The 25,936-nt window shown below is 47.9% G+C and overlaps 1 protein-coding gene across 12 annotated transcripts in view; it reads left to right on the top strand.

The window, feature by feature from the left end:
• TCF4 (transcription factor 4) overlaps positions 1-25,936 on the top strand; it is a 170,158-nt gene that overhangs the window by 91,112 nt on the left and 53,110 nt on the right. The window contains exon 1 of one of the 12 annotated variants that reach the window (XM_037373682.1): positions 3,538-3,717. The exons of 7 other annotated variants lie outside the window; for them this stretch is intronic. In XM_037373682.1, coding sequence (XP_037229579.1) covers positions 3,547-3,717 — 171 coding nt within the window. In that variant the 5' untranslated portion in view covers positions 3,538-3,546. Of the gene's footprint in view, positions 1-3,537; positions 3,718-6,329; positions 6,465-25,936 lie in introns of those variants that run through there. 4 more of the 12 variants (XM_037373680.1, XM_037373685.1, XM_037373678.1 and 1 more) reach the window with 4 other exon arrangements.

Raw genomic sequence — 25,936 nt, 5'->3', positions numbered from 1 at the left:
GTGTCATGCTACGCAGGTGACATATTGACCTGCATTTGTCCCTACTTGGGTCTGTTACACCTGCTCAGCCTTGTTCTGCCTGCAGCAACCTAGAAGATGCTGAAGAACGATGCCTGACGCAGAAGGTGCTGAAATGATGTGCTGCCACAGCATTTTATGCATCTTTATGTTTTGTGTCTTTTAAAAGTCCCCGGCCCTTTGGCAGTGCTCCCTCTAGGTCCATTGTCACACTGTCCTTACCAAACCAAAGGTTTAAGTACTCATCCTCTACCCTGTACTTGGAAAACGAGCCCCTTTGGGGCAATGGAGAGGACGCGAGGGTTAGGCAGGGCCGCAGGGAGGCTGCGCCTGCTCCCTGGCAGCGGCGTGGGGCGGTGGGCCATGCTGTCCCCACGTCACTCCTCCCCGCCCGCACCTCGCCTCTCCACACTGCCAACCTCTCATTAAGACGAAGGACATAATTGCAGCATTGCCGGCACCACTCTGTGGCAAGGGCTGGAAGATGCCGGTGCTGCCTGATGCCCACCGGCGGGTGGGTGTGTGTGGGGAGCTGCTCGGCGGCACAGATGCAGGTGCGGGGGTCTGCAGGGGGTCATGCACAGCTGCACCTGCCACAGCCCCCCGCACCCTCGCACCGGTGTGGCCGGAGCAGAATCCTGACGGCAAATCCTCGTCTTTGTCAGCGCCGAGTCCTGCCGGGGAGCTTGGCACTCCAGCGCCCCGCGGCCACAACAAAACCTGGCGCAGAACAACCACTTGCACCTGGTTCAGTGAAAATCCCCAACGTGGCTATGTCAGGGCCAGATGCAAATTCATCGAGCGCTGCGTTTGGAGATTAAAACACCAACAAAGATTTCATTTTTTTTAAAAGGCTGCTGCTTGTCAGATAACTCCCCTTATATTTTTAGTGGTTTGCTCTTTCAATGAATGGGCTCCAGCCAGCCAGGAGCCGGGCTCGGGCCATGTGGCGGCTGGGGACACGTTCCCGGCTGTGACAGCACCCCAAAAGAAAAGCAGGAGGCTGGGGGGACTGGATGGTGCTGCGGGGCCCTCCCCAGTGGGGCTGTGCTGGGAGCTGCTGGGGCAGGGGCGTGCGGGAAGGGGTGAGTGCGGGACGGAGGGCTACCATAGCCTTGCCTCGCATCATTTCAGAGCCCTGCGGGTAGTCGGCATCTCACCAGTGGTGTTCCTAGGCTGTTCTTAACGCTATGAATTTTATGTAAGATATATGTTTCTATCTCTGAAAAAGAAAAAAAGGAAAAAAAAAATCCAGGACAATCACAGGTTCTCGAGCGAGGCAGGAAAATATATTAAAATTATCTCAATGTACGTGTCAAATGCAAATATGATATGGTGAAGTAATTAATTTTTATTCTCATGTGTTGAGAGTTATAGTTACGGGCTTACTCCCTGCAAACCGCATTAACTTCTTATCAAGTTCCATACACTGTATTTACACCTCAATTTTCCCATTCGGGAGAAGGAAAGCACTGATATGACAGGATCCAAATTAAGTTGGACCCTTCCCCGCCTCAAGGTTGCAAAACCCAAACCGCAATCATCTGCGGTCATTTCCATGACACGTTGGTTGCAATTCAAGGCTTGCTTCCCAGAGTCGTGGCTTTCTCCATTTCCATCATCTATTGACATCGACACGTGGAATTTGTAGAATTATCTAGTGCCAGTCAGGAAAAAGCTTATTCTGCTGGAGTGAGGGGATTGTTTCCGTGGCAGGAGAGCGATTAAGTGAGATGATTTAAAGATCCATCCAATCTAATTTTGTGGTAACATTTGTACTAAAAATGTAATGCCGGTTGTAGAACTTTGTATGGAGCTGTGAAGCCACAGCTTTTATTAAGAGAGAAAATACCATATTTTGCAGTTTGCAAATGCAGAAGGGAAGAACAGGCTTTATTTCTAGAAGTCTTTTAAAAACACCAGAAGGGTGGTGGTTGGTTTTCTTTTTTCTTTTTTTTTAATAAATGATCAAAGGACATTGTTGTTTTTCACCTCTGGAGCATTAAGACGTACATTTGTAGGAAGTTGGGTTTAGAAAGTGGATTTGCTGGCATAGGAAATGTTCCGCCCATCTGCACCACGTTCGAGGAGGGTTCGCTCTGCCTTTCTGGTGGGGCGTTTTGTTGCTCGTTGACCTGCAGTCGTTGGGATTTTTGGCCTTACGTATTATACGCGGAGGGTGGTTTAAAGGTTACAAATGTGATCTTGTCAGATTGACAGCTAACAGTTCTAATGAGGAAAAAATCCTCAAAGCATGAAATTTGAATGAAATGTGTGATTATAATTCAAGTACTGTTTACCCAAACCTCTGGGGACCTCCCGAATAAATGCAGAACAAGTGAGTTAGATAAACCTCTGCTCGTTCATTCCTCCTGGTTTGCATGTCGTCGTCCCCCCCACCCCCCCTCGAGCATCCGCAGCCCTGCGTGCCCACCCTGCGGATCGGGGTGGAAAGTATGAAAGGAAACTTTGCCGTCACCCAAGACGACATCTCGGAATTACTATCACCGTCTCTTTGTCGTTGGTTAATCCTGTATGTGGCACGTTACCATGCCGAGGAGTAAGGAAATAGGTGCTTTGAATTATTAAAGTTGAGCCCAGAGACTGGCTGTATGCTCGGATGGCATTTGCTTCGGCATATGCAAATGATTTAGTTTCATTTGGGATCAATTCCCAGGGGCCCTCCTTTCCTGTGATGCTTTGAATTTGGCAAGCTCAAGTGAGTCCGAGTTGGGGGGGGGGGGGAGGGGGGTGTTTTGGAGGGGGTGTACCCCCCTTTCCATGTTCCCGCATTCCCCGTGCCCCTCCATTCCCTACATCCCCCCCATTTCCCATGGCCCCCCTTCCCCATGTCCCCCCATTCCCCATGCCCCCGTCTCCATCTGTCTGCGCTGGGGACCAGGGGGGCACAGGGTGCTGTGTGGCTCGGAGGGGTGCCTGCAGCAGCGCCCGGCGGGACGGGGCCACCTATTTATTATTTAAAACCCTGTTACGGGGGGGAAAAAAAAAAAAAAAAAAAAAAAAAAAAAAGAGAGAGGTGGGGGAAGGGAGGGGGAGGCTGCGCGGGGCTGCGCGGGGCGCGGGCGGGCCGCGGCAGCTGCGCACAATGCTGGGAGCGCGCCAGCAGCACGGACAGATGGCGGAGTTATTAGATGTGCATCATACGATTCCCTTCCTGCCACTCGCTTTTTAATCAAATTAAAACAAAAAAAAAGAAAAAAAAAAAAAAAGAAGAGGGGAAAAAAAAATACAACAGAACCCAGCCCCCCCGTCCCCCCCCAACCCGGGAGGCGAGCGGGGGAGCGCGCAGGGAGGGGGAGGCAATTAGGCGCATTTGCATTCCGCGCGCGGCCGGGCCCGGCTCCGCGGCCCCGCGGGCGGCCGGCGGGGAGCGCGCGGGGCGGTGCGCGGGCGCGGGGCGGTGCGCGGGCGCGGGGGGGGGGGGGGGGGGGAGGCGCGCAGCCTCCGCCCCCGCGCGGCGAATGGTCTCGCCCTGCTTTGCATATTGAGCGCGCCTGGCCCGGCCATATGGGAACATGCGAGTGGAGGAATTGTTGTGAAAAAAGGGAGAGCGAGTTTGAAATAAAAGTTGTGAGAGCGGGAGCGGAGGGGGACGGCGGCGGCGGGACCATGTACTGCGCATACACGATCCCCGGCATGGGCGGCAACTCTTTGATGTACTACTATAATGGGAAAGCGGTAAGCTGGCGCGGCAATTAAAGGTGTAATTTGGACAAGTTTTATGGTGGCGGGGACGAGCATCCTCGGCGCTGCCAGGGCCCGCGGCGGCCGGCCGGTGGGGATGCGCCCGCCGCCTCCCGCCGCCGCTCCTCGGTCTCTTTATTTCATTTTATTTTGCTTGTATGGGGGTTTAGGCTTTTTTCTTCTTATTTTTTTTTCCTTCTTTTTTTTTTTTTTTGGTACGGTAGAAAGCCCGCCCGCGCTTAAAAGTTTGAGCTTAAAGTCAAAATTGCGCAAAGCAAAAATAAAAAAAAAAATTAAAAAAAAATACCGAAGGGGAAGGCGGGAGCGGAGCGGGGCTGCGCGGCCGCGGAGCCAGCGGGGCTGCGGGTGCGGGCTGCGGGGCCGGAGCCCTGCGCCAAAAGTAGCCTTAAGATAACGGAAAACAAGGAAAAAAAGCCCCATTCCCACCCGTCTTGCAATGACTTCGGTCCTTCCCCCCCTCCCAACAGAAACGCTTTATTTAAGAGGGGGGGAGGAAAAAAAAAAAAAAAGAAGTGTCTGGTATTTTGTGCATAACCCCAGCAGAAGGTTTATACTTGCCATCTGGAGGTTTATTTTTTTTCTCTGGCTGGGTCTTGGGAAGGAAAAGTATTTCAGTATATTTTAAAATATTTGGGGGGGGGGGAAGAGGGGGAAGGGCGAGGTAAGGAGGGGAACTGTTGCTTGAAGGGAGAGGAAAATATAATTTGGAAATGCTGGGAAGTGAGGGCAGCGCGTGGGGGGAGCAGGCTCCGCAAACTGCTCCAGTCTGTGTTCTTTCAACTTTTCTTTCGTTTCATGTGATACTAATCAGGGCAGCGTAGTTAGGCCAAAAGGGAACTGGTGGAGTTTTAACCCAGGCCCGCTTCGGATGGAGCAAACTCATTATCCCGCCCGGGCGTGTGTGCCTGTGTAGGCATGTGTGCCATAGACCAGCGGCTGTTTATAATACACCCAGCTCAAATTGTTTCGTACGGAAAGCCACACTCATGAATGAACATCTGTTTGAATAACTGAGATTTTTTTACTTTTTTTTTTTTAAATATGCTTATTGGCAAGAGCTGTGGGCCTCGTCTTTTGTTTTGAATATTTTGAAAATAACGCATCGTGGTAATGCAGGACACTTCGTGTGGAGGGTGAAACTAAGGGAATTTGCAGGGGGGAAAACAGTTGAGATTTAAAAATTTACAAAACTGCAAAAACATAAAGCTTTGTAAATTTACGGCAGGGCTTCCCCCCCTTTTATTTTTTTTTTTCTAAATTAGTTATTCCTATTGCAAATCTGTTAAGGCTACACCTCAAGCCTGCCTGACATTCAGATGCATGGCAGGGCCAGCCAACCTCAGTAGCTTTACAAGCAAAAGTTCCTAAACACTGCTATTCATCCTCAATAAGTAATAAAATCCTGGCGACAGCAGCCTGTTTGCAGGACGCAGCGATGCACAACGCTTGCACAGCGGCAGGGCTACGGTAAACAATTTTCAACACTTAGACCAACTTCATTATTCTGGGGATTTTTCTTCTGGGGGGGCGAGCAGGGCAATGGAGGTGGGGGTGGGAGCTGGGCTTTTTCTTTTGTTTTGGGGTTGGGTTCCCGCCCCCCCCCCCCCCCCCCCCACTTCGTTCTATGTGTGTCTTTTTTTTTTGGCCGGTTTCTTTTTCCAACTAAGTAAAGCCAGGAAGGAGATGCCCGGCCTGCCGGGGGCCGTGTTGGGGAGGCTTGGACCGGAATGTCGCCCTGTTGTGCCAGCCGCCTGTTGTGCTGACATAAAACTGCGGAACTTAGAGGGCTCGTAAAGCCCCCTCGGCCACCAGGCCCTTTCCCCTGCCCTTTGTGTTTTGGGGAAGGTGGCAATGGTTAAAAGCAGGCTCGCCCTGCGCCCGAGCTGGGTTATAGGCACCGGTGGAAGGGGTTCGTGGGGGGCAGCCTGGCCTCAGCGCCGGCAGAGCACAAAGGGCGGCGAGGGTCCCCGGGCTGGGGGGGCACCCTGGCAGCGCTGCCCTCCCGGGGCTGGGGGCACCAGCCGAGCGAGGGGCTGGTGGGAGCCAGGGGCCAAGGCTGGCCCCGCAGCCCCCGGAGGGGGAGAAAGTATCCCTGCATCCACTTGCCACAGGGATTTTTGGTGGTTTATAGAGCTGGCATTGTTCTGGCTCCGGTTCTGCATTGTGCGGCTCTTGACGCGGTGCCAGGCAGCGTGCGGCGCTCGGGGATGCCACGCCGGGATTGCTCCGACACCTCGGCGAAAGGACCGTGGCTCTTGGGGCTGCCGCCTGGTTGTGGGGCTGCTCTCGCGCACAGTTTCCTTGCAAAGGAAAGATAAGAGTTCAGAATTCCTCCTTTCACACACCCCCACCCCCCCACCCTTTTTTTTTTTTTTTTTCTCCCCAGTGACAAGTCAATTACTTGTTTAAATTCAGTTTGAACTCTCTGAACTGCGAGCAGGCAGCGGAAGCAGGTCTTCCCTGGGAATAAACAAAAGGAGGAAAAAATGCAAAATCATTCCAAAGCCCTTGGACTCGAAGTTGCTGTGGGAAGAGGAGTGCAGTTGGGTGCAGGAGTCATAAAAATGGCTGGAAAAAAATGAAACTGCCATTAAGTGCAAGGTTTGCAGAACAGATTTTCTGTAACTTGCTTTTTTTTCCCCTCGCTCGCAGGGCATTTTTGGAGAGCTTGCTCTGTGGGAGAGCACTTTTTGCCTTTAACTGTTTACTGATGTTCATCGGTAAGAAACCTTTTCCTTGACATCTCTTGCAATAGAGGATATTTGTTTTAGAAAATGGTAAAACAATAGCAAAACTGCCAGTGTCAAATAATAAAAGTGTAAAGATAAGCTGGTGCTCGGGGATTATGTTAACGGTGTACCATATAAGTGTTGGGCTCTGATTCACTTACCCCCTCCCCCTAAAATATTACAAAAAGGATGTTTTGGCAGAGGAGTTGGAAGTGGGCACTGTTATCTGTGATTAACTAGGTTAACACTTCGATTACGTTGGAAGCAGTGAAACGACAAGAGCCTTTTTTTCCCCCCTGAGCCTTGCTCCTTGTTACCCGAGGCATGCTGTGATATTTTAGGATTTGCATTACCTGGAAAGGGGATGGATGCAGGATTACTGTCTAAATTTGATTTTTGGAATTGCTTAATTTCAATTGCATCTCACTGAGATTTTAATAAAGTATTATTTGGTCATAGACATTACATGGAAATGCATGGAACTATAAAGAAGAAATTATGGCAAATGAAAATGAAAAACAAAAGTGGCAAAATTTTCTTTTAATGGTATCTTAAGATCCCATCATCAGCTCCCGCCATGTGCATGTGTTAAATCATATAGGGAAACCTATAATTATTGTAATTGCTCTTTTTGCTTTATCCTAACAAGCTTCAACCCATCTCGCAAACTAGTTGTTTTGAAATAGTTATTTGTTAAGTCATCAAATCACAAAAAGTAAATGCTAATGAGTTTTTCCTGTTTACATTCTGTCTGCTATTCTTATTATAAAGCCTTTCAACTCCATAAAGTTCCTAGATGAAGATGAATGCTCCGTGGTATCATTCCTGCTAATAGGCTAGGCCAAAGAGTGTAATAATTCCATGTACCACGCTTAATAATGACAAGTGAGGAGTTGTGAATGGCACGAGGCTGGCGTTGCTCTGGGAACGGCGCGGGGCAAGTTTTCTTTTGGAGCACAAGGAGGAAGAAATCTTAAAGTCAACGTAAGAGATGCCTGTACTTGCCCCCGTTGGGCTGAACCGGCAGTAATTCAGCGTGATGTTTATGGTGCATCTTTGTTTAAAGAAATGTCAGCGTTTCACTGGCTGGAAATATTGGAGCACTGACACACAGCTCATAAAAAAAAATATTTATTAGCAAAAGTTACAAGATACTCGAAACTCTTTCTGAAGGGTAGGGATAGATTTTTGTGACACAGTAACGCTGAATTTACAACTTCTCTGTCAAATCTCATCCACATACGGGTAGCTCAGGCTGCGTGATGTGAAATCCATATGTGCATGTAGATACGTCTGTATATAAAAATGCTTACTCTTTTCAGGATTGTGAGCAGAAGCCAACATTTCTAGAAGGCTTTTCCAATTGTTGTGGGGTTTATGGAAGGGCTGTATGTTTATATCATAAGTTAATATAATCTTGTAGGCTCCCTACTGATAATAAGAAAACAAGTTTTTTCTGAATTATAACTATGTGCATAAAACTATAAATACAGATCGTTATGTGCACAGACGTTTTGACACAATCGGTGGGTTTGTGTGTTACGTTCTGGGGGAAGGGGAGGGAAACAGAACGAGTTTATTCAGAATCTTTTGAGACTGCAGAAATAACCAGCACTGGTTTTAAGGGTCAGGATACCTTGGCATGCAATTAAAATCTACGCCGGGCTGGGCTGATCGCTTTCTTCCCTTCGTATGTGATGAAAATATAAGTGGCCCGGTCTTTGCAAAGCTGGATTTTTCCAAAATATTTTTGGAATTATGAAAGCTTAGTATTCTTGCAGGATGTTACGTTGAATCTTAGTTTTAAACATGCTTTGCATATGCTGATCAGAAATGAACTTCACCTTTTCATCTGTGCCAGTTTGGAAATTATTATGGTGGTTGTTTTTTGGTGTGTGGTTGTTTTTTTTCCCTCAAAAAGAAGTTATAAATAGAATTTTATTTTATTTGGTTATAGATTGATGGTAGACATGGAAAATGATGTTAGGGTGTTGACATCTTATAATAGCATGTGTTATGAGCTGCTTTTTTGTGGGCAGGGTTGGGGGGGTTAACAAAAGATCTGATGGCTGGTGCAGTCTTTAAATACCTTTCCAATTGATCTACAGGAAATTGTGCAGAAGAATTGTTTGTTTCCTGTTTCAGTATAAATCTGGTTTGCATTATACTTGGGTTACTGTAAAATTGCTGCGGCACTTTGGAGACATGGGATTTGCTTATTTTGCACAGGGAATTTATTTTGAAAAGTGAATTTTTTAGCCTGCGTTGGCTGCTTTCTGGTTCTATGATATTGTGTTGCTAGTGGAACATTTTTTTAGAAGATCTTTTTATTTATTTATTTATTTATTTATTTTTAATTGCTCTTTGAAGTTTGCAGCCTGACGGGGTGCTGGGAAAGGTTCCTGCGGTGCAGTGCCTGCAGCCCGGTGGGGAAGGCAGCAGGCGGTGGGTCAGCCTTCCTGCAGAAATAACAAAATACTGGGGGAAGAAGGTACCTGCCCGGAATCGCCTGCCCTTTGGATGGTGTCTTCTTTTCCCTTTTTTTTTTTTTTTTTTCCTTTTAAAAAAATTGCTGGGGGAGGGGGAGGGAGTTTTTTGTAGTGATGATGTGATGTAGTGAGGACTTGGGTGCTGCAGCGGTGCCCAGCCCTCCGGCTGCCCTCCTGATCCTGCCGCCGGCTGCACCGCGAGCACTGCTTCCAACGGTTCAGGTGCTGTATCCATCCCTCCGAAATTGCAGTGCCACATCCCTTTCATGTGGCATTGCCACTGCTCGGTAATAAAAATCATGGTGCGCTTCTGCTGAGAGTCAGGTCATGTCCAGTGAGGAGCTGTGTTTAACTGACGTTGGCTGGTGTGCAGCCCCTGGTTTCGCCTCAAAAGTGTTTGTGTTTGGTTCATCAAAAGATCTGCTGTCGCGGATAGCCGAGATGATTACGTCAGTAGTGATCTCTCCCTCTGCTCCGCTCCTTGTTACGGTGGAGAAATTCTCAGGCTCATTAAAAAGTTGCTGTGAGCCCCTGTGGGTCGTCTGGGAAGGTGGCGTTCTCAGGCCTTGGCAGGTAGCTCGAAATATTTAGCATCTGGCTTTGTTCTGGCAGAGCAAGTCAGGATCCCCCCCAAAAATCCAAGAGATTTCCCTGGAATATGCTTCTCCCCCAAAAGTCAGGGTGGGTCTTGCTTTTCCCCAACTTGCTGAATTTCTAGATCTTCACTTGTAAGTTTCTGGGCGGGTGGGTGTGTTTGTTTTTTCCTTGTTGTATTTGTGTGGGGTTTTGTTTGTTTTTTCTTGATTAAGTGTTGTTACAATGTTTCTCTCCTGTAAGTTAAAAAGGGGGTTTTCGAGTTGAAAGTTGGCTACAGGAGGAGCAGGACCAGACCTTGGGTCTTGAGGCGTTTGTCCTTTTGTGCCGTGGGTTGTTTCCTAAGGCTTCAGCCTCAGCTCGAGATGCTCTTAGCTTTTTCCCAGGCAGAGGTGTCCACGGGAAATGCAACACGCGGAGCACGGACCTTCCATCTTCATTTTCAACTTGCACGCAGACAAATGCAAATACACTCTGCATTTTGCTGTGTACGATTTGCTGACTTGAGCTCTGAATACTTTCCCCTATAAGGACTTTAGTTTTGCCTATAAAATTAATAATACTTTAAAAAAAAAAATAATAATACACACAAAAAAAACCCCAAAACGAACCACAACCAACCCTCCCTAAAGTTTGAGCAGAGGAAATTTCATGCACCTGCAGAGCTTTATTAGGTGTCTGCACAGGAGTGGGACTGGTGTGAGAACTCATGTGCACGATATCAAATTGTTCTTGAAACCATGTACCACGCTTTTTGTAATAAAAAGCAGCTGAAAAGAAGAAGAGGGGTCTCTAGCCCCCAGCTAGTGAGGCTTCGAGCTGGGGGCTGCCTGGCTTGGGGGTGCCCATGCCCAGCACCCCTCACCTGGCTCTCCGGAGGGGTGGCCACCATGCAGAGCCCGGTGCATCCCCGGCGTGGGGGCATGGTGCCGGTAATTGGAGGGGCCGCCGGGGGAAGGTTGTTCTGCAGCTGCTGCCATTGTAGCCGAGTCGCAGATGAAAAGGGGCTGGGAACAATCCCGGCTAACATTTGACTTGGCTTTTTCACCTCTGCCAGGCGTAAGGGTGAGAATGGCAGAGCAGCCGCCGGTGTGCACCAGCCGCGGCCCTGACAAAGGGGATATCCGTGGTGAAAAACAGGGCTTCCTGCTTCAAAAATAGCTCTTTGCTCACCGAGTGGCCTTTCAGAATTGCCGTTAAAAATACCCAGCATCTGGTGAATCATCGTTATTAAATTCTGTTTATTAGCCCGTACGCTGGATTCCTTTTTGCCCTGAAATCCGTGATAGCAGCAGTTGTACCTCCTGGGAGAGACAGTGCACAGGTAACTTGTCCTTCAAGGACAACCTCATGGAAAAGGTCTTGTGCAGTGCATTTAGTGACACACACACCCACCCTTTTTTTTTTTTTTTTAAAAAAAAAACCCAAACTGAATAATGCTGAATTACTCAATGGCTTTCTAATGAATAAACCAAACCGAACTGACTTAACATGCATATTTAAACCCACTCAGTTAAGTACTGACGTGATTAAAATAATCAAATGTATTACTTAAAAAATTAAAAAGGGTGAGTTCTGCACCCCGTTATTTTATTGGCGTTTAAATAGAAATTGCAGAAATGTTTACATTCCTAATGGCATGAGGAAGCTCAGCTGACATATCAGAGGGAGAAAGTTGATTGCCCAGCATATTATTACTGCTGCACCTGTCATTCCAGGGGAGTGAGCGGCGCAGGGCACAGGGGCTGCATCCCCGGGCTGCCTTTGTGAGCAATGGCAGGGCTGGAAGGGACCAGAGGGGGATCTGGAGGCTCGGTTTGCTTTTTGCAGTCAAGTGATTAACAGGCTTTCAGAAATCTTGCGCAGCTTAGAGAAAAAAACAATCTGCAAATACAGGGAGAGGTAGTACTCTTTGGTACCTGCTGCCTGAGGTCCCCGCAAGCAAATGCAAGCGCAGAGAAAGGGGGGGGGTGGGGGGTGTCATGTGTGCATGGAGTGCACACTGTTACATAAAATGAGAACCTGTATTTTCCAAAGGATTTGTCCTGAGATCAGCAGAGAGCATTAATTTAGGTGGGAATCCCGGCTAGGTAAGGCTAAAAGTGCTTTAATACAGCTGCTGTCAAGTGGTGCTTTTCTGCAGGGTGTGTTTGACCCCAGCTGATCCTGCGCACCCGGGGTGCTTGGGTGCTGGCCCTGCCATTGGGGGGGTTCCTTCAGCCGGGCTGTGCCACTGGACCCCCAGGGCTTACCTGGTTTTTCCTCTTCTTTTCTGCATTTTAGCTAAATATTTGTTACCATGCACTCTGCTTCTTGCAGTCATCAGTGTGATTGTCGGGAGGGAGCGTACAGAAATATCCCAGTTCAGCTGCTCTTAAACATTGCGCTACCCCCATGTAAAACAGGTAGAACGTAAGAGTTGAAGAAGAAATGATTAAGCTATCAGTGTCTTTTAAGTGGTGGTTGTTTGAGGTGCTTAGACAATTACAGATTTTGAGTTACAGAACGATTTGAATTCCCGTGATTTCTGAGCACCTGATACATCTTGCGTCTTTCTTACATCCCCTGCAGCTTCGCAGCAAACCGCTTGCGTAAATCCATCCTCACTCTTGCCGTAGCTATTGGACTCGAGATTTTTCAGAATTAGCGCTGTTTCCAGAATGAAAAAAAGACTGTTCAGCTGTGGCAGAGGGGAGGGGGGTGGGGTGTAACCAGGAAACCAAATGTATTTCTTGCCGGTTTAAACCTCGCCAGTGCCTATGCAGACAGTAAATCCCTCGCATCCACAATCGTCACAGTGCGGCTCAGTGCCACAGCCTGTTACGAGATGTCCGTGTGCTCCCGGTGCCGGTCCTACGGGAAGTCTGGCTGGCAAAGGGAGGGACGAGGCTGGCTCAGCCATCTTCCCCGCCGTTACCTTTGCAGCGCGTCCTTGTGCGCCGTTCGGGAGCGGGGACGGCTGCGAGGCTCAGAGCGGTGGCAGCTGCCAGGATGCCAACCCGATTTTCCTATTAACACCTGAAAGAGAGACAGGGTAGCGCTGCAACCTGAAATAAGGTAATGTAAGCTGGTCAGCAGCGCCTCGGGATAGCGATCCCGCTTCCCAGCAGTCACGCGGTGAAACACAACCCTTGCTTGACGTGGACGGTGGGAGCCCGCGTGCGGTCCCAGGACCCCTCACAGAGGGTGCAGGGAAGTTTCTGGGGCTCCTGGGCACGTTTAGTCACCAAATACAGTATCACGTTTTCTTTCTCCCCATTCCAAAGTTCCAGCTCATAAATAAAAGCCATCTCCAGAATAAAACTTGACAGTCGCTATTTTTATCAGAAAAACCACAACAACAACAACCGGTGTGGATGGGGTTTTTTTGTTTGACTTCCTAAATTAGTATTTTACAAACTGTTCACCATTTCAGAAGTTAAACAGATGTTTTCAGTGGTTCATTAGAATACAATGCTTTTGAGCTGTTCGACTTCAGGCAGAGTTTGGGTGCAAGGTGACTGGTCCCAGTTCAGCCCCGGGTCCCAGTGGCCAGTAGCCACTGTCTGTCAGGATGAGCTTTCTAGCTTTCTTCCTTTTTCCTTTCTTTTTTTTTTTTTCCCCTTTTTTCCCCAGCCCATCCTTTCTCACACCAGTGGCACAAGCGGGGCGGGGGGGGGTGTGTGTGTCACTTCTGATCATACAGCGGTGCAGACGGCCCCTGTTCAGCATCTCATGTGAGTGTGGAGAATTCATATACAGTACGGGCTTAGGAGAACGGCAGAGGAATAGTCGGCTTCAGCGTTCAGAAGAAATAAATAACCCCCCTATTCCTGGGGAGCACCGTCTCCCCTGGTTAAGGAATCTGGAGCGCCATGCCAGCACACATCTGTCTCATGAAGAAGGGCTGTTGATTCTGCCAAAGCCAAGAGAGGGCACCTTGTAGGGGAAAATAAAATTACACATGTATAGACAGCTCCGTAATGATCACTTCTGGCAGAAGCCTGTTTTTGATAATCCCTCTCGCCGCCTGAACCACACACACAGATCTGTGGAAGTCGGAATACGAAATAAGTTCTGCTGCTCCGATTGCACGCAGAGATCTGCCACAGTTTTGAGGTTGCAGTTGTAGATCTTCAAAAGACCTAGGCTGAGGTCTTTGATTTGGTATGCTATTAACTCATAGGATGGTAATTTGCTTTCAGTGTCTCGGTGTCTTATTTATAGCCTGAACTATTCTTCATAGCAACTTTTACTGTGCAGGGGGGAGGGGGAAAGAAAGATCCAGTAAATAAAATCACGCTACGTCAAACCATCCTTTCTGTGTGATATAGCTCTGCATTTGATTTGAGAGGACATCTCAGCATTTTTAATTGTGTGGGACAAACTCCTCGATCCAGGGGGGGAGCAGCATGTCCTGCTGCAGGTACAGTGCTGGGGGCTGGCGGGGCTGGGGTCCTGGTGAGCCCTAGCCTGGGCATAGTGCCACGACAGCCACGGCCTCCGTGGGTTTGGTTTAGAAGCAGATCGGCAATGCTTTCAAAGCACAACGGTTCTCTGATGAAAAATATTTTGGGGAAGTTCAGCAAGTTTAATGCAGAAGGAGGGGACAGTGACAACAGGGCTGCTGGCTCAGTCATTGCATTTCTGAATTGCCTTTGATGGGTGTTTAAATATTTTCGTGTATGTGACTGTGGACTTGCACCGTTTGTAACGTCTTGGTGTCCATCTGTGATGTCCAGCCCTAATGTCCCAGTCACCCAGTGCAATTTCGTAAGGTATTAGGTACTTATGGTGAGCTGTCATTTGCAGAAAAAGCGATTTTTAATATATTATTTTTTTTTAATCTCCAGTAAGATGTAGACCAGATTCTCATATGCACATACACACATGCAGTGGCTTCGTTGGAAATATTCATGTACTTAAATCTGTGCATACTAAAACTCCCAGCTGGAGGAGATCCCAGGCTTCTTACTTGCAAAAAAGAAAAGGGAAGGTAAATACAGACTTTCATCTGTGCGTTGATGTGTCTGCAGTTATCAGCACACGGGCGGGAGAGATTTCAGGTTGGAAGTCTTGAAAATGTCTGCCTTCAGTGCTTGCTTCAGAGGAGTTAGAGGGTTTAATGATTTGGTTCCCTTCCATGTTGGCCACAGAAGGAACCATTAACCATTTGAGAAATGCTGGTGATGCTCTGCAGCGATGCCCGGTGCAATTAATAAAAGCCCTCTGCGGAGAGGCAGGCACATTGCAGGGGCTACCTGTGCTGGGGTGAATGGTGCTTCTGTGCGATGGGGTCAGTGGGGGGTTTAACCCTTTCGCTCCCACTCCCCTGGGGCACAGTGCTGAGGAAGCCCTGCCCCTGTGGGCTGGCGCCAGCAGATCCCACCACCAAGGGCTGCCGAGCCCTGCTCTGTGATGGCAGGCAGCTTTACTTTTTTTACTTTCCCTAGACACACGAGGCGTTCTAGTAATAATGTAAAGGTCCATTTTTACAGATGGTCCGTGAGATAAATCCTTGAATTACTTTGATTCTTTCTGAACCTCTGAGAAAGCACCCGTAGTATTGTTTGGCTTTATTTTTAAAACGGAACTAACAGTTGTGCCCCCCCCATCAACTGCAGACCCCAGGCTTTGCCCACTCCTCTTTATGTTTCAGCAAAGCAGCATACACCCCAAGGGAAGCTTGAAAGGTTTATTCCGGTGCTGATACCACAACAGAGATGTCCCTCGGTCTGGTGACGCCCATTTGCTAATAGGGAGTAATTGGTTTCCCGAGTAGCTCCTTTCCACTTGTGGTAGAGACACAGTTTTTTAAATACTGCTGTGTCAGAGTCCCAAGCCTGGTTCGTAACCGAATTTACTTTGAGGTACTGATTACTACAGCTAACGACTGCTTTATTAGAATAGGAATACCTTTGGCATGGCCTGTGGCTCTCAACTAACAAGCTAATCTTTCGCTACTACTGGCAGCCTCTTGTAACTTTTAGGTAGGATAGTCATATTTGCATAAGTGCGTTCATATTTTTTTAAGTTGCATTTTGTACCTATCTAGTTTATCAGCTCCAGTGCGTCCAGAGTCTTTTCAGACACTCTTTTCTTGGTGAGACTGGGCATTGGGAGATAACAGTGTCGCAAAGTGGCAGATGCTTTATTCTGGAGCTCATGATGGTGTGCACAAACCATCATTTTTTCCTTGCAATAATTATGGTGTTAAGAGGCATTTGTGTTGTGCGCACTCTTTCAGCTTGCACCATGTTTCGTTCCTGTTATGCAAATACCGCTTTAAACTTAGAAATGCCAATTTGCATTAATATTTTGGTTTCATATAGCTAGCTATTGCATTGCAAAAACAAGTGCATTTTAATGAGCATTTGGCAGAATGTTAAAAAAAGATATGGTACTCATTAAATTCTATTCTATGAAATGCAGTAGTTTGTAGCCAAAAATCATTAGGATAAAATATAATGCAAGTTAAGGCCACAAGTGTAGCCCTCATCAAAGTGTGCTGCGGCTCTGTGGAACTGCAAAGCCCTGGTGTTGCTTACTGCATCATGCAAACTCCTCTCCTTAGCTGCAGAGCAGGAGTACTGCGAACTGCTGGCACTTCTTAAAACCTGCTGGCCGGTCCCTGTGCCATCTCTCGGTGTTTCCATCTCTAACCTTACTGCTCTCAGCATGCTCCTGTTGGCCTCAGTTTGGTTCCTTTATAATTTATCTGATCCTGCGGACTTTTAAAAGACAAAAACACTAAATTGAAAAAAAATATTTCATTCCCTAATGCATTTCAGAGCCTAATTTTGCAGCCGGCGATTCATTAGGTGTAGGTTTCCTTTGGCATCCTTGGAGCAGAGTCATGCATGAATCAATGGTGCTGTCCCATCGAGGAAGGACCACAGCATCGCTGCAGGTCAGCGGAGCTGCCCAGGAGACTCTTCTGGTCGGGGGGGACCTTTTTATAGAGTTTTCCATAGTTTGTCACACTTGAGCATGTACCTGTGCGTGCAACTACATGCAGAGGGGCACGTCTACCTGTTGCTGCCACCCTGCGCGGGTGCAGCGCTCCCTCTCCCCAGCGCCATACCAAGCACCAAGAGCTCCCGGGGTTTGCTGCCCCCGGTCCCTGGTCCCTCTCGGCACGAAAATGCCTCTCCCTGGGAGACAGCTTCGCCCCGTGGGAGGAGGGATGCGAGCTGGGAAAGCTTACCCTCCTCCAACACTTTCTTTCCCTCTTTAAAAAAATTATTGGCGGATTAATATTGGAAATGCTTCCAAGGCTGATACTTGAGAAGCTGCTTTTCTGTAAGCTGGCTGAAGGAGGGCTAGGACAGGGTTAAATTAATTCCTTTCTTCATTACTCAGAAGTGATATAGACTTTTCTTTGACTAATGTAGCTTAATTAGTGGTCAATTAAAACTGAACATTGTTGAATTGAAGTTCTTTGATCAAAATCCTTGGCATGGTCTCCCTTTCTTTAACTAGCCACCATCTTGAATTCATTTGGAATCAGTAGTGTAAACAAGTTTAAAACTGGTTCTTTTATAAGAAGTCAGCAGGCTTGTATAGCTGTGGTTTCTTTCTTTTCCTTTTTTTTTTTTTTTTTTAACTTCTGTAGGCGGCAATTCAAAGCAGTGTTAAATGAAAACAGTGCTACACCCTGAAAAGTGCATTTTTCAAAAAAGAAAGTTGCATTAATTAATCAGGATTCAGTGGCTCCTCCTTTTCCATTTCTCATCATAATCTGTATTTTCTCTCTGGTGAATAATTTCATTGTTATCTGAAATATATCTTGTTTCATAATTGGGCAGCAGTTGTTCAGAGCGTGTTCGGGGACTCCACAATTGACAAGCGAGCAAAAACAAAATTGGCAGAGGGAGGAACGTGTTTTAAAACCAGTACAGTGCCTTAGGTTTAATTGGAGAAGTGTAGCTTTAACTTCTGGTGGTGGCGAACAGCAGGAACTTGGGAAAAGTGCATCAGTGGTAAATTTTGCTTGAGAGGTTATTTTAAGAATGACATCTTGGAAGGTTTCTGGTAAGTGAGTGTTACGCTGAAGACGGGCACAGCTGAGATGATGGTCATGATGTGTCCTCTGAAAGTATTTTGGCTTACGTTTTTATTGTTTACCTAATAGTTCGGTCCTTTCAGCAGTATGCTTGAACAAAGATAAAGATGAAAATGCTGAGTCTTGGTGAAAAGCTTTGTGAGGAGTCATCTTCAAATGCCCAGCTTTGTCAAAAGCTAAATCGAGCTAGAATTTAGAATTAATAGAATGGCTCTTGGTGCTGGCAGTGAATAAAGTAGATTTTAAAACAATGTTGAGGTTTTGATCAGCAGGCTTCTCTTTATCATATATCATACAGATGAAGCAGGCTGAGATTTTCAAAATACATGTATTTATCACTAGCTTTCCTCTAAATGCAGGTATTTAAGCTACAGTATTCGTATTTCTGTAATACCTCAACAATATTATTTAGCAACTAAACTCTGAAAGGAAACGATGTTTTGGGGGTGTTTTGTTTTGGCTTTTCTGTTGTTTTTTTTTTGTTGTTGTTTTGGTTTGGTTTTTGTTTCTATAAGTTTTTCAGCTGTTGGGTAGGGTTTCCTATCCATGTCCTCGCTGGTTCCATCCGCCTGCTCTCGCGCTGCCCAGGTCAACTGGCGCCCATGGCTTTGACTCGCAGCCCCAGATTTTGGTGTGTTTGAGTATGTGACACTGTCCATGCTTGTAAGACTAGATTCTCGAGCCTGTGCCTGGGCTGTTTTGTGTGCCTAATTTGTGTGCACAATTACGGTGATTGCATAGCCCGGCTGTATACAAAGGATTATGGAGCAGCGGTGCGGCGCAGTCACAGGCGCAAGTGCTTCATTTACATGCAGTCATGATGATGGGGAAAACACAACTCGGAGTGTGTTTGAAAATCAGACCCCGAGAGTATCCTTCATTCAAAGTGCTTTTTAAACGCTAGCAAACTAAACTTCTCAAATACAGCTGTGTGCAGCTTGGGCTGCGAACCAGTGGAGCCTTTAGAGCAGCGTGATTTTTTTAATTTTTTTTTCTTTCCATTTTGAATCTTCACATGACAAAGTTTGAGTTTGAGTCACACTCAGATGAACTCAAATCTGCATGCCAGCCCTCTGAATTTCCCATGGTCACACTTAAACCATGCAGATTCACGGTCCTGATCCTCTCGATATTGATCAAGTTCACCCAAAAGCGCTGCCCCTGCCCAGCACGAGGCGCGCTGCGTAGGTGGCAGAAAAGCTTGCGGGCTGCTTTTCAAGTGCGGTTCGTCCCCCCAAAACAAGATTCAAGGGATTGGAACCTCTGATGCATTTATTTAAACATAGTAGTGCTGCGTGGACTTGGGCAGAGCCTAAATCTTTGTCGCCTGGTCCAGCGCTCGCTGGCCTCTGAGCATCCCCTTCCGACCTGCTCCACCAGCCTCATGCTTTTACCTTGTCTTTTTGATCAAAGTATTTTATAACTGAACTGTCCCGCTGGAGATGAGGATAAAGTTTAAACAAATGACTTGCGTATTTCCTAACTGCTGCTGCCTTGCTCTGGGCTTTAATTGTAGGATGGACTAGGAGGAAATTGCTCTGCAGCAATGACATGAACAGATTTCTTTCTTTCTTTCTTTGAATGATGGCATTTTCAACTTTTAATCCCTTTCATCAGAAACTGGGTGAAAATCATAGTCCTAAACAATAATTAAAATAAAATTTCCATCTCTTGACAGAGAGAGAAATTGTTTATAGTAAATGTGCCTTTCAGCCTTCCCTCATGCCTTCTCCCAAAAGGGCTGATTAGGATGTAATAATTGGGGATGATAGCAGGAGGAAGACGACAATTCCATTTAATTAAAGATAATTTATTTTACTTTAACTTGGTGATGTCCCACATGAATAAGAGTAGATTTAGCAGATAGATTTATTAATGGGTACTGACATCTCTGCTGACATAAAAAGCAAACATTTTCTTCCCTCATTGTTTTTATTGTGTCTCGGCACCTGAAACTGCTGTCACCCCACTTCCCGCCGTTCCCGGAGATGAAGACATTTCCGCAGAGGGCACAGCTCGTGATTCATCACCCGAGGTGGGTCTGAGGCACTGGGTTCAGCCCAGGACCCACCTCTTCCGAAAACTCACGCCGCAGGAAGGCGCAATCCAGCCTGGGCTCCTTTTTGCTCGTCACTGAAACCTTCATTTCCACCGGAGCCGGCTGAGTAGCCAGTTGTCCTGGAGTTTTCCGCAGTTCATGCAGGGTACCGGGTGAAATCCCGGCTTCTGGTGGGGTATGCAGGGGGTGCACCCACCCCTCTGGGCACAGGGGCGGGCTGGAGCTGGGGCACAGGGCACCTGATGGCAGTCCTGGTGGGTAGTAGAGGAGTTCATAGCCAATTTCCCGGGGCTGCTCCATCAGCCTTCATCCTGAACGGGGGCATTTCCATCCCCAGCGCTCTCCAGTGAAGCATGGTTTCCTTTGGGTTGTCCCAGTCCCTCCCAGTGTGCCCAGCTCAGCCTGCGTGCCGCTGGGTCTCCAGCCCACCGCTGTCAAGAGCTTGTGTCAGGACTTTAGGCAAACAGATAAGGTCTAATTAATGATTGTAGGTGCTTGAAATTAGTTGATCACGCTATGCTAGGTAGGTAGTGGCCAGAAACACTGTAAGATTGCAAAATTAAGGCTCTTTTCTTGTGGAGAGATTTGAGAGGAAAATACAGGCAGATGTCTGATACATTCACTGTCTCTGCATGTATTTGTAAACAGAGCATAGAAAATTAAAAAAACCCAACACAAAACGGTTCTCGAGAAATGCAGGGGAGAAAAGGAAGTTGGAAAGCAGATCCCGAAAGAAGGAATCTGCATGAAATAGTTATTTTCCTAGTCTCTGTCTCTTCTGGAATCTCCTTTACTAAAAACCTGAATGTTTAAAAACATGCTATCTTACATGAAATGTGAATAAGAATTCACGTATGGAAACTGCCCCTGGAACTCAGCCAAGTGGCACCTTTGTTCTTTTCGTCATCACTTCTATTTCTATTTTCCCACTCTTTTTCCTCTGCTCCCTCTTTAGTGCTTTTTGGAGGTCTGGCTCTGCCTTGCTGAGCATCTGCAACTGTGAAAATCCTGGTAACTGAAGGGCATTGGCTTAATTTTTTAATTTTGTCCCATCTCTCTGGTCACAGCCCTGGTTCTTTGTGTTTCTTCCTGCCTACCCCCTCCCAGTTTTGGTCTTTTGCTTCTCCTCCTAGATGTGTCTCCTGCTGCTCTCTGTTGCCCTCTGCATCCTTGGGGTCCTTCCCTGAGCCTCACTGCAGTGAGGCCAGTCTAGCCAGTGCTTACCATGAGGGCTGTGTGCTGGTTTACCCCAATCGGGGAAATTAGCCAACTCTCTCCCTCCGCTCTCAGGTTGCCAGCTCCTCATCAGCTTTTGTGGAGTCAGCATCTCCAAAAATATAGAATTTCCTTGTTTCTCTGCAGCCTCTGTTACATCTTCTGTGCTGGTGTGTGTCTCCATCCCTTCACCTGCGCACTCTCTGGATGCCAGCAGGGCTGGTGATGGCGGGGTCATGTCTCAAAGAAGCACGACCAGAGTGGTGCTGAAGCCTGGAGCGCTCTCAGGGCAGGTCTCTGAGTCTCAAAGCCTCCCCTGCTCCTGTCCCTGTGACCTGGTGGAGGCTGATCCACTTGTGCTCACATCCATGTGACCTGGAGAAAGAAAAAAAAAAAACCCGCAAATGGCAAAGCCATGCCCAGCTGCAGGTCACTCAGCTGCACTGGCGGCTTTGTGTCTGACGCTGCTCTGATTCTGCCCAGCTTGGCCAGTCTCACTGCTGGTGGTGCCAGGGACCCCGGGCATCCCCCTTTGCTTTGTTCCTTCTGTGATACACGCTCAAAACCAAAAAACAGTCCAGGGCTACTTAGTTATTAAATGGACAAATAAGTAATATTTTTTTTCTTGCTCTTCGTTTCTGTCTGCTTTGCTTTCCTCTTTCTCATCCCTGGGCCTTCCTCTTGCCGTAGGTGGCCATCTCCCAGTTTCTCCTTCGCCAGTCTTTGGTGTTCTCAGTTGGACTTGACAATCTGCAAGGGCTTTTACAATCAAAATGATTCAATGACTTTCCTTTTCTTGTTGCTCTCGCTCTTCTTTTTCTTTCCCTGATGCCTGCTGGAAAAAGCTGTGCTTTGGTGGGACCATTTGATGAGCTCTGCCGACATCCCAGAAGAATGCTGCCAAGTTAGAGCAGAATTCACCTGCGGTCCCAGACCTCGCTGTGGGTGGAGGCACTTGCTCTTGCATTGCTTTGGTAATGACCTGGGACAGCTGCATAATGAAAGAAATCAGAGTCCGAATAGAAAATCTCCAGGTCTGTTTATGTTATTGTTGCTTTTTTAGCGTGTGTATTGCTGCACAGGAATGACATACCGTTGTAAATTTTTTTTAAATTTTTTTTTCTCTAAAATTAGTTGACCCCTTTTTAACTTTGGGTGTTCACGAGATGCAGTTATTCAGCAGTCCCATCTGGAAGACATTTTAACTGAACAGAATCTGCCGACTTAGAGGATCTTATAGGGTGGGATAAGGAAAAAAAGTCAGGCAGCTAATGTTTAGGGTATGCTGAGTGTGGGGCAGCTCTTTGTGTGAGCAGCAATTCCTGGTAGGAGCGGAACAACCAGTGCGCAGCAAATAGGTGGTTTGCTCCAGATTTCAGTGTTTCACCTCAAAACGAGCTGTGGTTTGTAAAACTGGCACTTTGTGGTGGCTTTTGAGTTGACTTCAGGCTTCCTGAGTTCCTACTTGATGGCGTTTGCGCGGATGAGAGGCAGGGCTGCAGCGGGAGGGGACGGAGACCTTCTGCCGCTGCTGGACGGGTCCTGCAGCACAGTGGTGCTGGTGGGCATGGGGCGCACAGCACCCCCGGCACAGAGCCTTCTCTGAGAGGCCTTTCGGCACAGGGGGCTGTGCTTAATGAGCCTCACTCAGAATTTTTAATAAGCACGAGCAGCGGGAGGGTAGGCCATCACGGGAGCGAACCCGCCGCACAACCTGCAGTGCAGGGCACGCGGTGCATGGTGCGATGCACGGTGCAGTGTGTACCGGAGAGCCGGCGTCGAGGGATGGCCGTGGCACAAGCAGCGATGCGAAGGTGGTGAGGGGCGCGCTCAGCCTCCCACCTGCACTACCCAACCTGTGTTGTTAACCCTGGGCAGCCCCCTGCCTGCCCGCGGGCCCTGGCAGCAGGGGCGGCATGCTGTACAGGTGGTTGCCCTGCCCATGTACACTTGTTTTTCATGGCGCACCGTGCACTTAGCGGCTCAGCGGGACCTGCCATTTCATACCCCTCGCGGGGCCAGGGGGTGGTTTGCATGTGCTTTTCTGTGTTGGGGCTCATATGGTCTCAATTACCATTTGATGGCAACGCCAGGCCCGAGGCCTTTCGCGTGTTTGTCCTGTGAGAAAGATCTGGAAGAGCCGACATCTGGTTTTGATTGCTGCAATTGCAGGTTGATAGAATAAACGCAGGGTGAGGTGGGTGGGTTTTCCTTCCGGCCCCTTCCAGGCCGGGCTGGTAATGTGCTTCACTGGCGGGGCTGCGCTTTTCATCAGCGCCCGCCACCCCCGCGCCCGCTCCTCTTCCTCTCCCCCCGCTCACCCGCAGCAACATGTGGCCGAAATTAGGGACCTGTGGTTTGAAAAGTGCCCTTCTGCTGGAAACCTGGAACAGGTCAGCCCATGGAAAGGGGGGTCTGCTCCTCGCACATATTAAAGTACAGATTTATTTTTAATTTTTTTCTTAACAAAAAGCTGGGGGAATTCCCGCCTAGCCTTGCAGGGCCCGTTGCTGATCTGATGGCAGAGCTGGGAGGAGTGACAACAGCAGCCGAGTGTGCCCCTCAAGCGGTTGTAAAAGAAGGAGTAGTGAATTTATTTTCTAATTACTGTTTTTTAAAAACACTTTCATTTTTAGCCTTGCTGATAAGAGCGTTTCCCTGGGCGCGCTCAGGCTGGGGACTGCACTGCTAGAGCAGCTCTTCCCCTGCCGCTGCCCGGGGCATTGCCCCGCTCTCACCTGCCACCCGGCACATGGGGACCTCCTGGACCCTCAGCAGCAGTCCCGGCCGTAGGAATGCCACAGGAGACAGGTTGTGATGAGAAGGTTGCTGTACCTGGGAGCACAGAGAGTGGTGGCCAGCCCTGATGGAGGAGCCGGTGGGTGCCACCAAGGCGGGGGTCGGTGGGAAGAGGTGGCATTGCGTGGCCGGCACAGCGGGCTCAGCGAGGCTCCTGCCACAAGTGCTGGCTGCTGGGGCAGGTACTCGCTTAAGAGAGTTTTTCCCTCTGTGAGAAGCTGACATCTGCTAACACAGAGCAGCTTGTTCCAGCGAGCAGGTTTATTCCTCCTGACAGCTCTGATAGCCAGTACGCTTTGCCATTTGGTAATGGACTTATAATTTAATAAATGTTCTCTTTGAGATCTTAATTTTAAAGGAGTTTCACTGTGTATTTCGAAGTCTCTGGACTACTGATTGATGGGTTTATTCTCTTTCGCAAACATTTCCTCCTAGCAGGTACCTATGAAAGTCGCTTGCCCTTGTGTATGGAAATAAGCTGCTCTCAGTCACAGCCGTGTTTTACAGCTTGTGCTTTACAGTTGTGCCGTGTGTGCCAGGTAATAGATTTTTCCCAGTTTCACCTTGTGTGTGAAGGCCGGGATGGGGCTGCCCGTGCCCCGTCACGCTGATGCAGCCCTCGCACTCGAGGGATGCCCTCCCGTCCAGCGTGCCTCATGCAGAGCATCTTGTCAGCAGGGGAAATGGAGACATGTTCCAATCTGAGGGGAAATCTGAAATATTCTGGCAACGGTATAGCCAGTACCTGCGACAGGACAGGTGGAGGGAATTGAGGGGAAGAGCCAAGGTGGAAGCCAAAAAGAAAACCTTTCATATCTCCTCGCTCGAGCTGGGTTTCCAAACACCTGCAGCCAGCTGCCCCCCAGCTCCCTGATGGAGCAACTATGGGGGGTCGGGGGGCCGGTCCGCCCCGCAGAGCCTCAAAGCCGGAGGCATCTCCTGGTACTTGGCAGGTGCACGCATCCCCACTGGCGATGTCCGTGAGGGGCAGCCACATCCCTGTCCCGGCGGGGTCGGGATTCCTCCCCCCCCAGCCTGTGCCAGCACCAGCCAGCACGCCTCCGGTTACTCCGTAGCTGACATCCTGACTTACTAATAGGTGTTTTCAAAGTTGGTTATCATTTATTTGATGGACTCTGGATCCCCAAGGCTTGAGCATGGCGCCACAGGCAGAGGGCACGCGCATGGTCCAGCCCACCCGCGAGCATCAGGGATGCTCAGTGCGGCTTGGCCAGAGGCGTTGGGGCAGTGCCCGCCACATTGACACCTCTGCAAACCACATCTCCCAAGTACTGAAAAATTAAAGATGTTGGAAACGTGTTCACAGGACAGTGAGCTTTCCGGAAGAATCAAAGAAGAAAAGGTGTTTGGAACTTGCAGGCAGGCTCCCAAAAATGGCAACAATGTGATAATTTTTTTCATCATGTCACATTACAGAATGGCATGTTTTTCCCAGATCATTATTCATCATCTCTTCAAACCTCCCAGCATGAGTCAGAGTGATTTTCTAAATTCAGGCTCTCTTTTAAGAATATTAACGCCTTTTAAATCTGTAATATATTTTCTGTCAAATCAGAAAGTCACTTGTACTCATCTACAGTTTACTCTCTCTTGCCTTTTAGGAGACAGCATTTCACCATTTTTACTAGTGCCGTAAATTTAACCCATTTTACTTTAGCTATTCTGGATCAAGTTATTGGGTTGTTTTCTTCATCATCTCTTACTCATGATAATTTATGTTTCTGTTTAAACAGGGTTATCGGCGCAATTCCATCTCTGTAAAATTGTCTGGCAAACATTTTTTGATAGATTATTAATGTGATTAAGTAATACACTTCTTGCTTTTTTTAAACATTGCTTTGTCGAAGAATGACACAAAGACAGGGGCTGGTCAGAACATTGTTCATCCAGTTAATCGTCTCCTACACTCTCTTTATTGCCTGTTGAAAATACGGCAGTCACAATGATACAGTGGGAAGCAAATCTGAAGACTTCTGCACATTTTAACAGGAGAGGAATTTCCATGTGTGTTCTTAACTAATCTCGTGATAACATGAGAATCCCACTGTGATAAAAATCTGACAATAATGAATATTTATGTTGAAAGAGTGACACTTCTTCAGGAAATACACAATTTTGTTTAAATAGCTACCTTATATCTCCTCAAATTCTTCCTATGACTAAGCCTGTCACAGCAAAATGAGTTAATTTGCCTCAGCCCAGTGGCTTTCACTGTGTGAAAATTCAGCTGTAAAACCAACAG

Source organism: Falco rusticolus, chromosome Z (assembly GCF_015220075.1).
Source record: "Falco rusticolus isolate bFalRus1 chromosome Z, bFalRus1.pri, whole genome shotgun sequence".
Classification (NCBI taxonomy): domain Eukaryota; kingdom Metazoa; phylum Chordata; class Aves; order Falconiformes; family Falconidae; genus Falco; species Falco rusticolus.
This window is presented reverse-complemented; position numbering and strand designations above follow the sequence as displayed.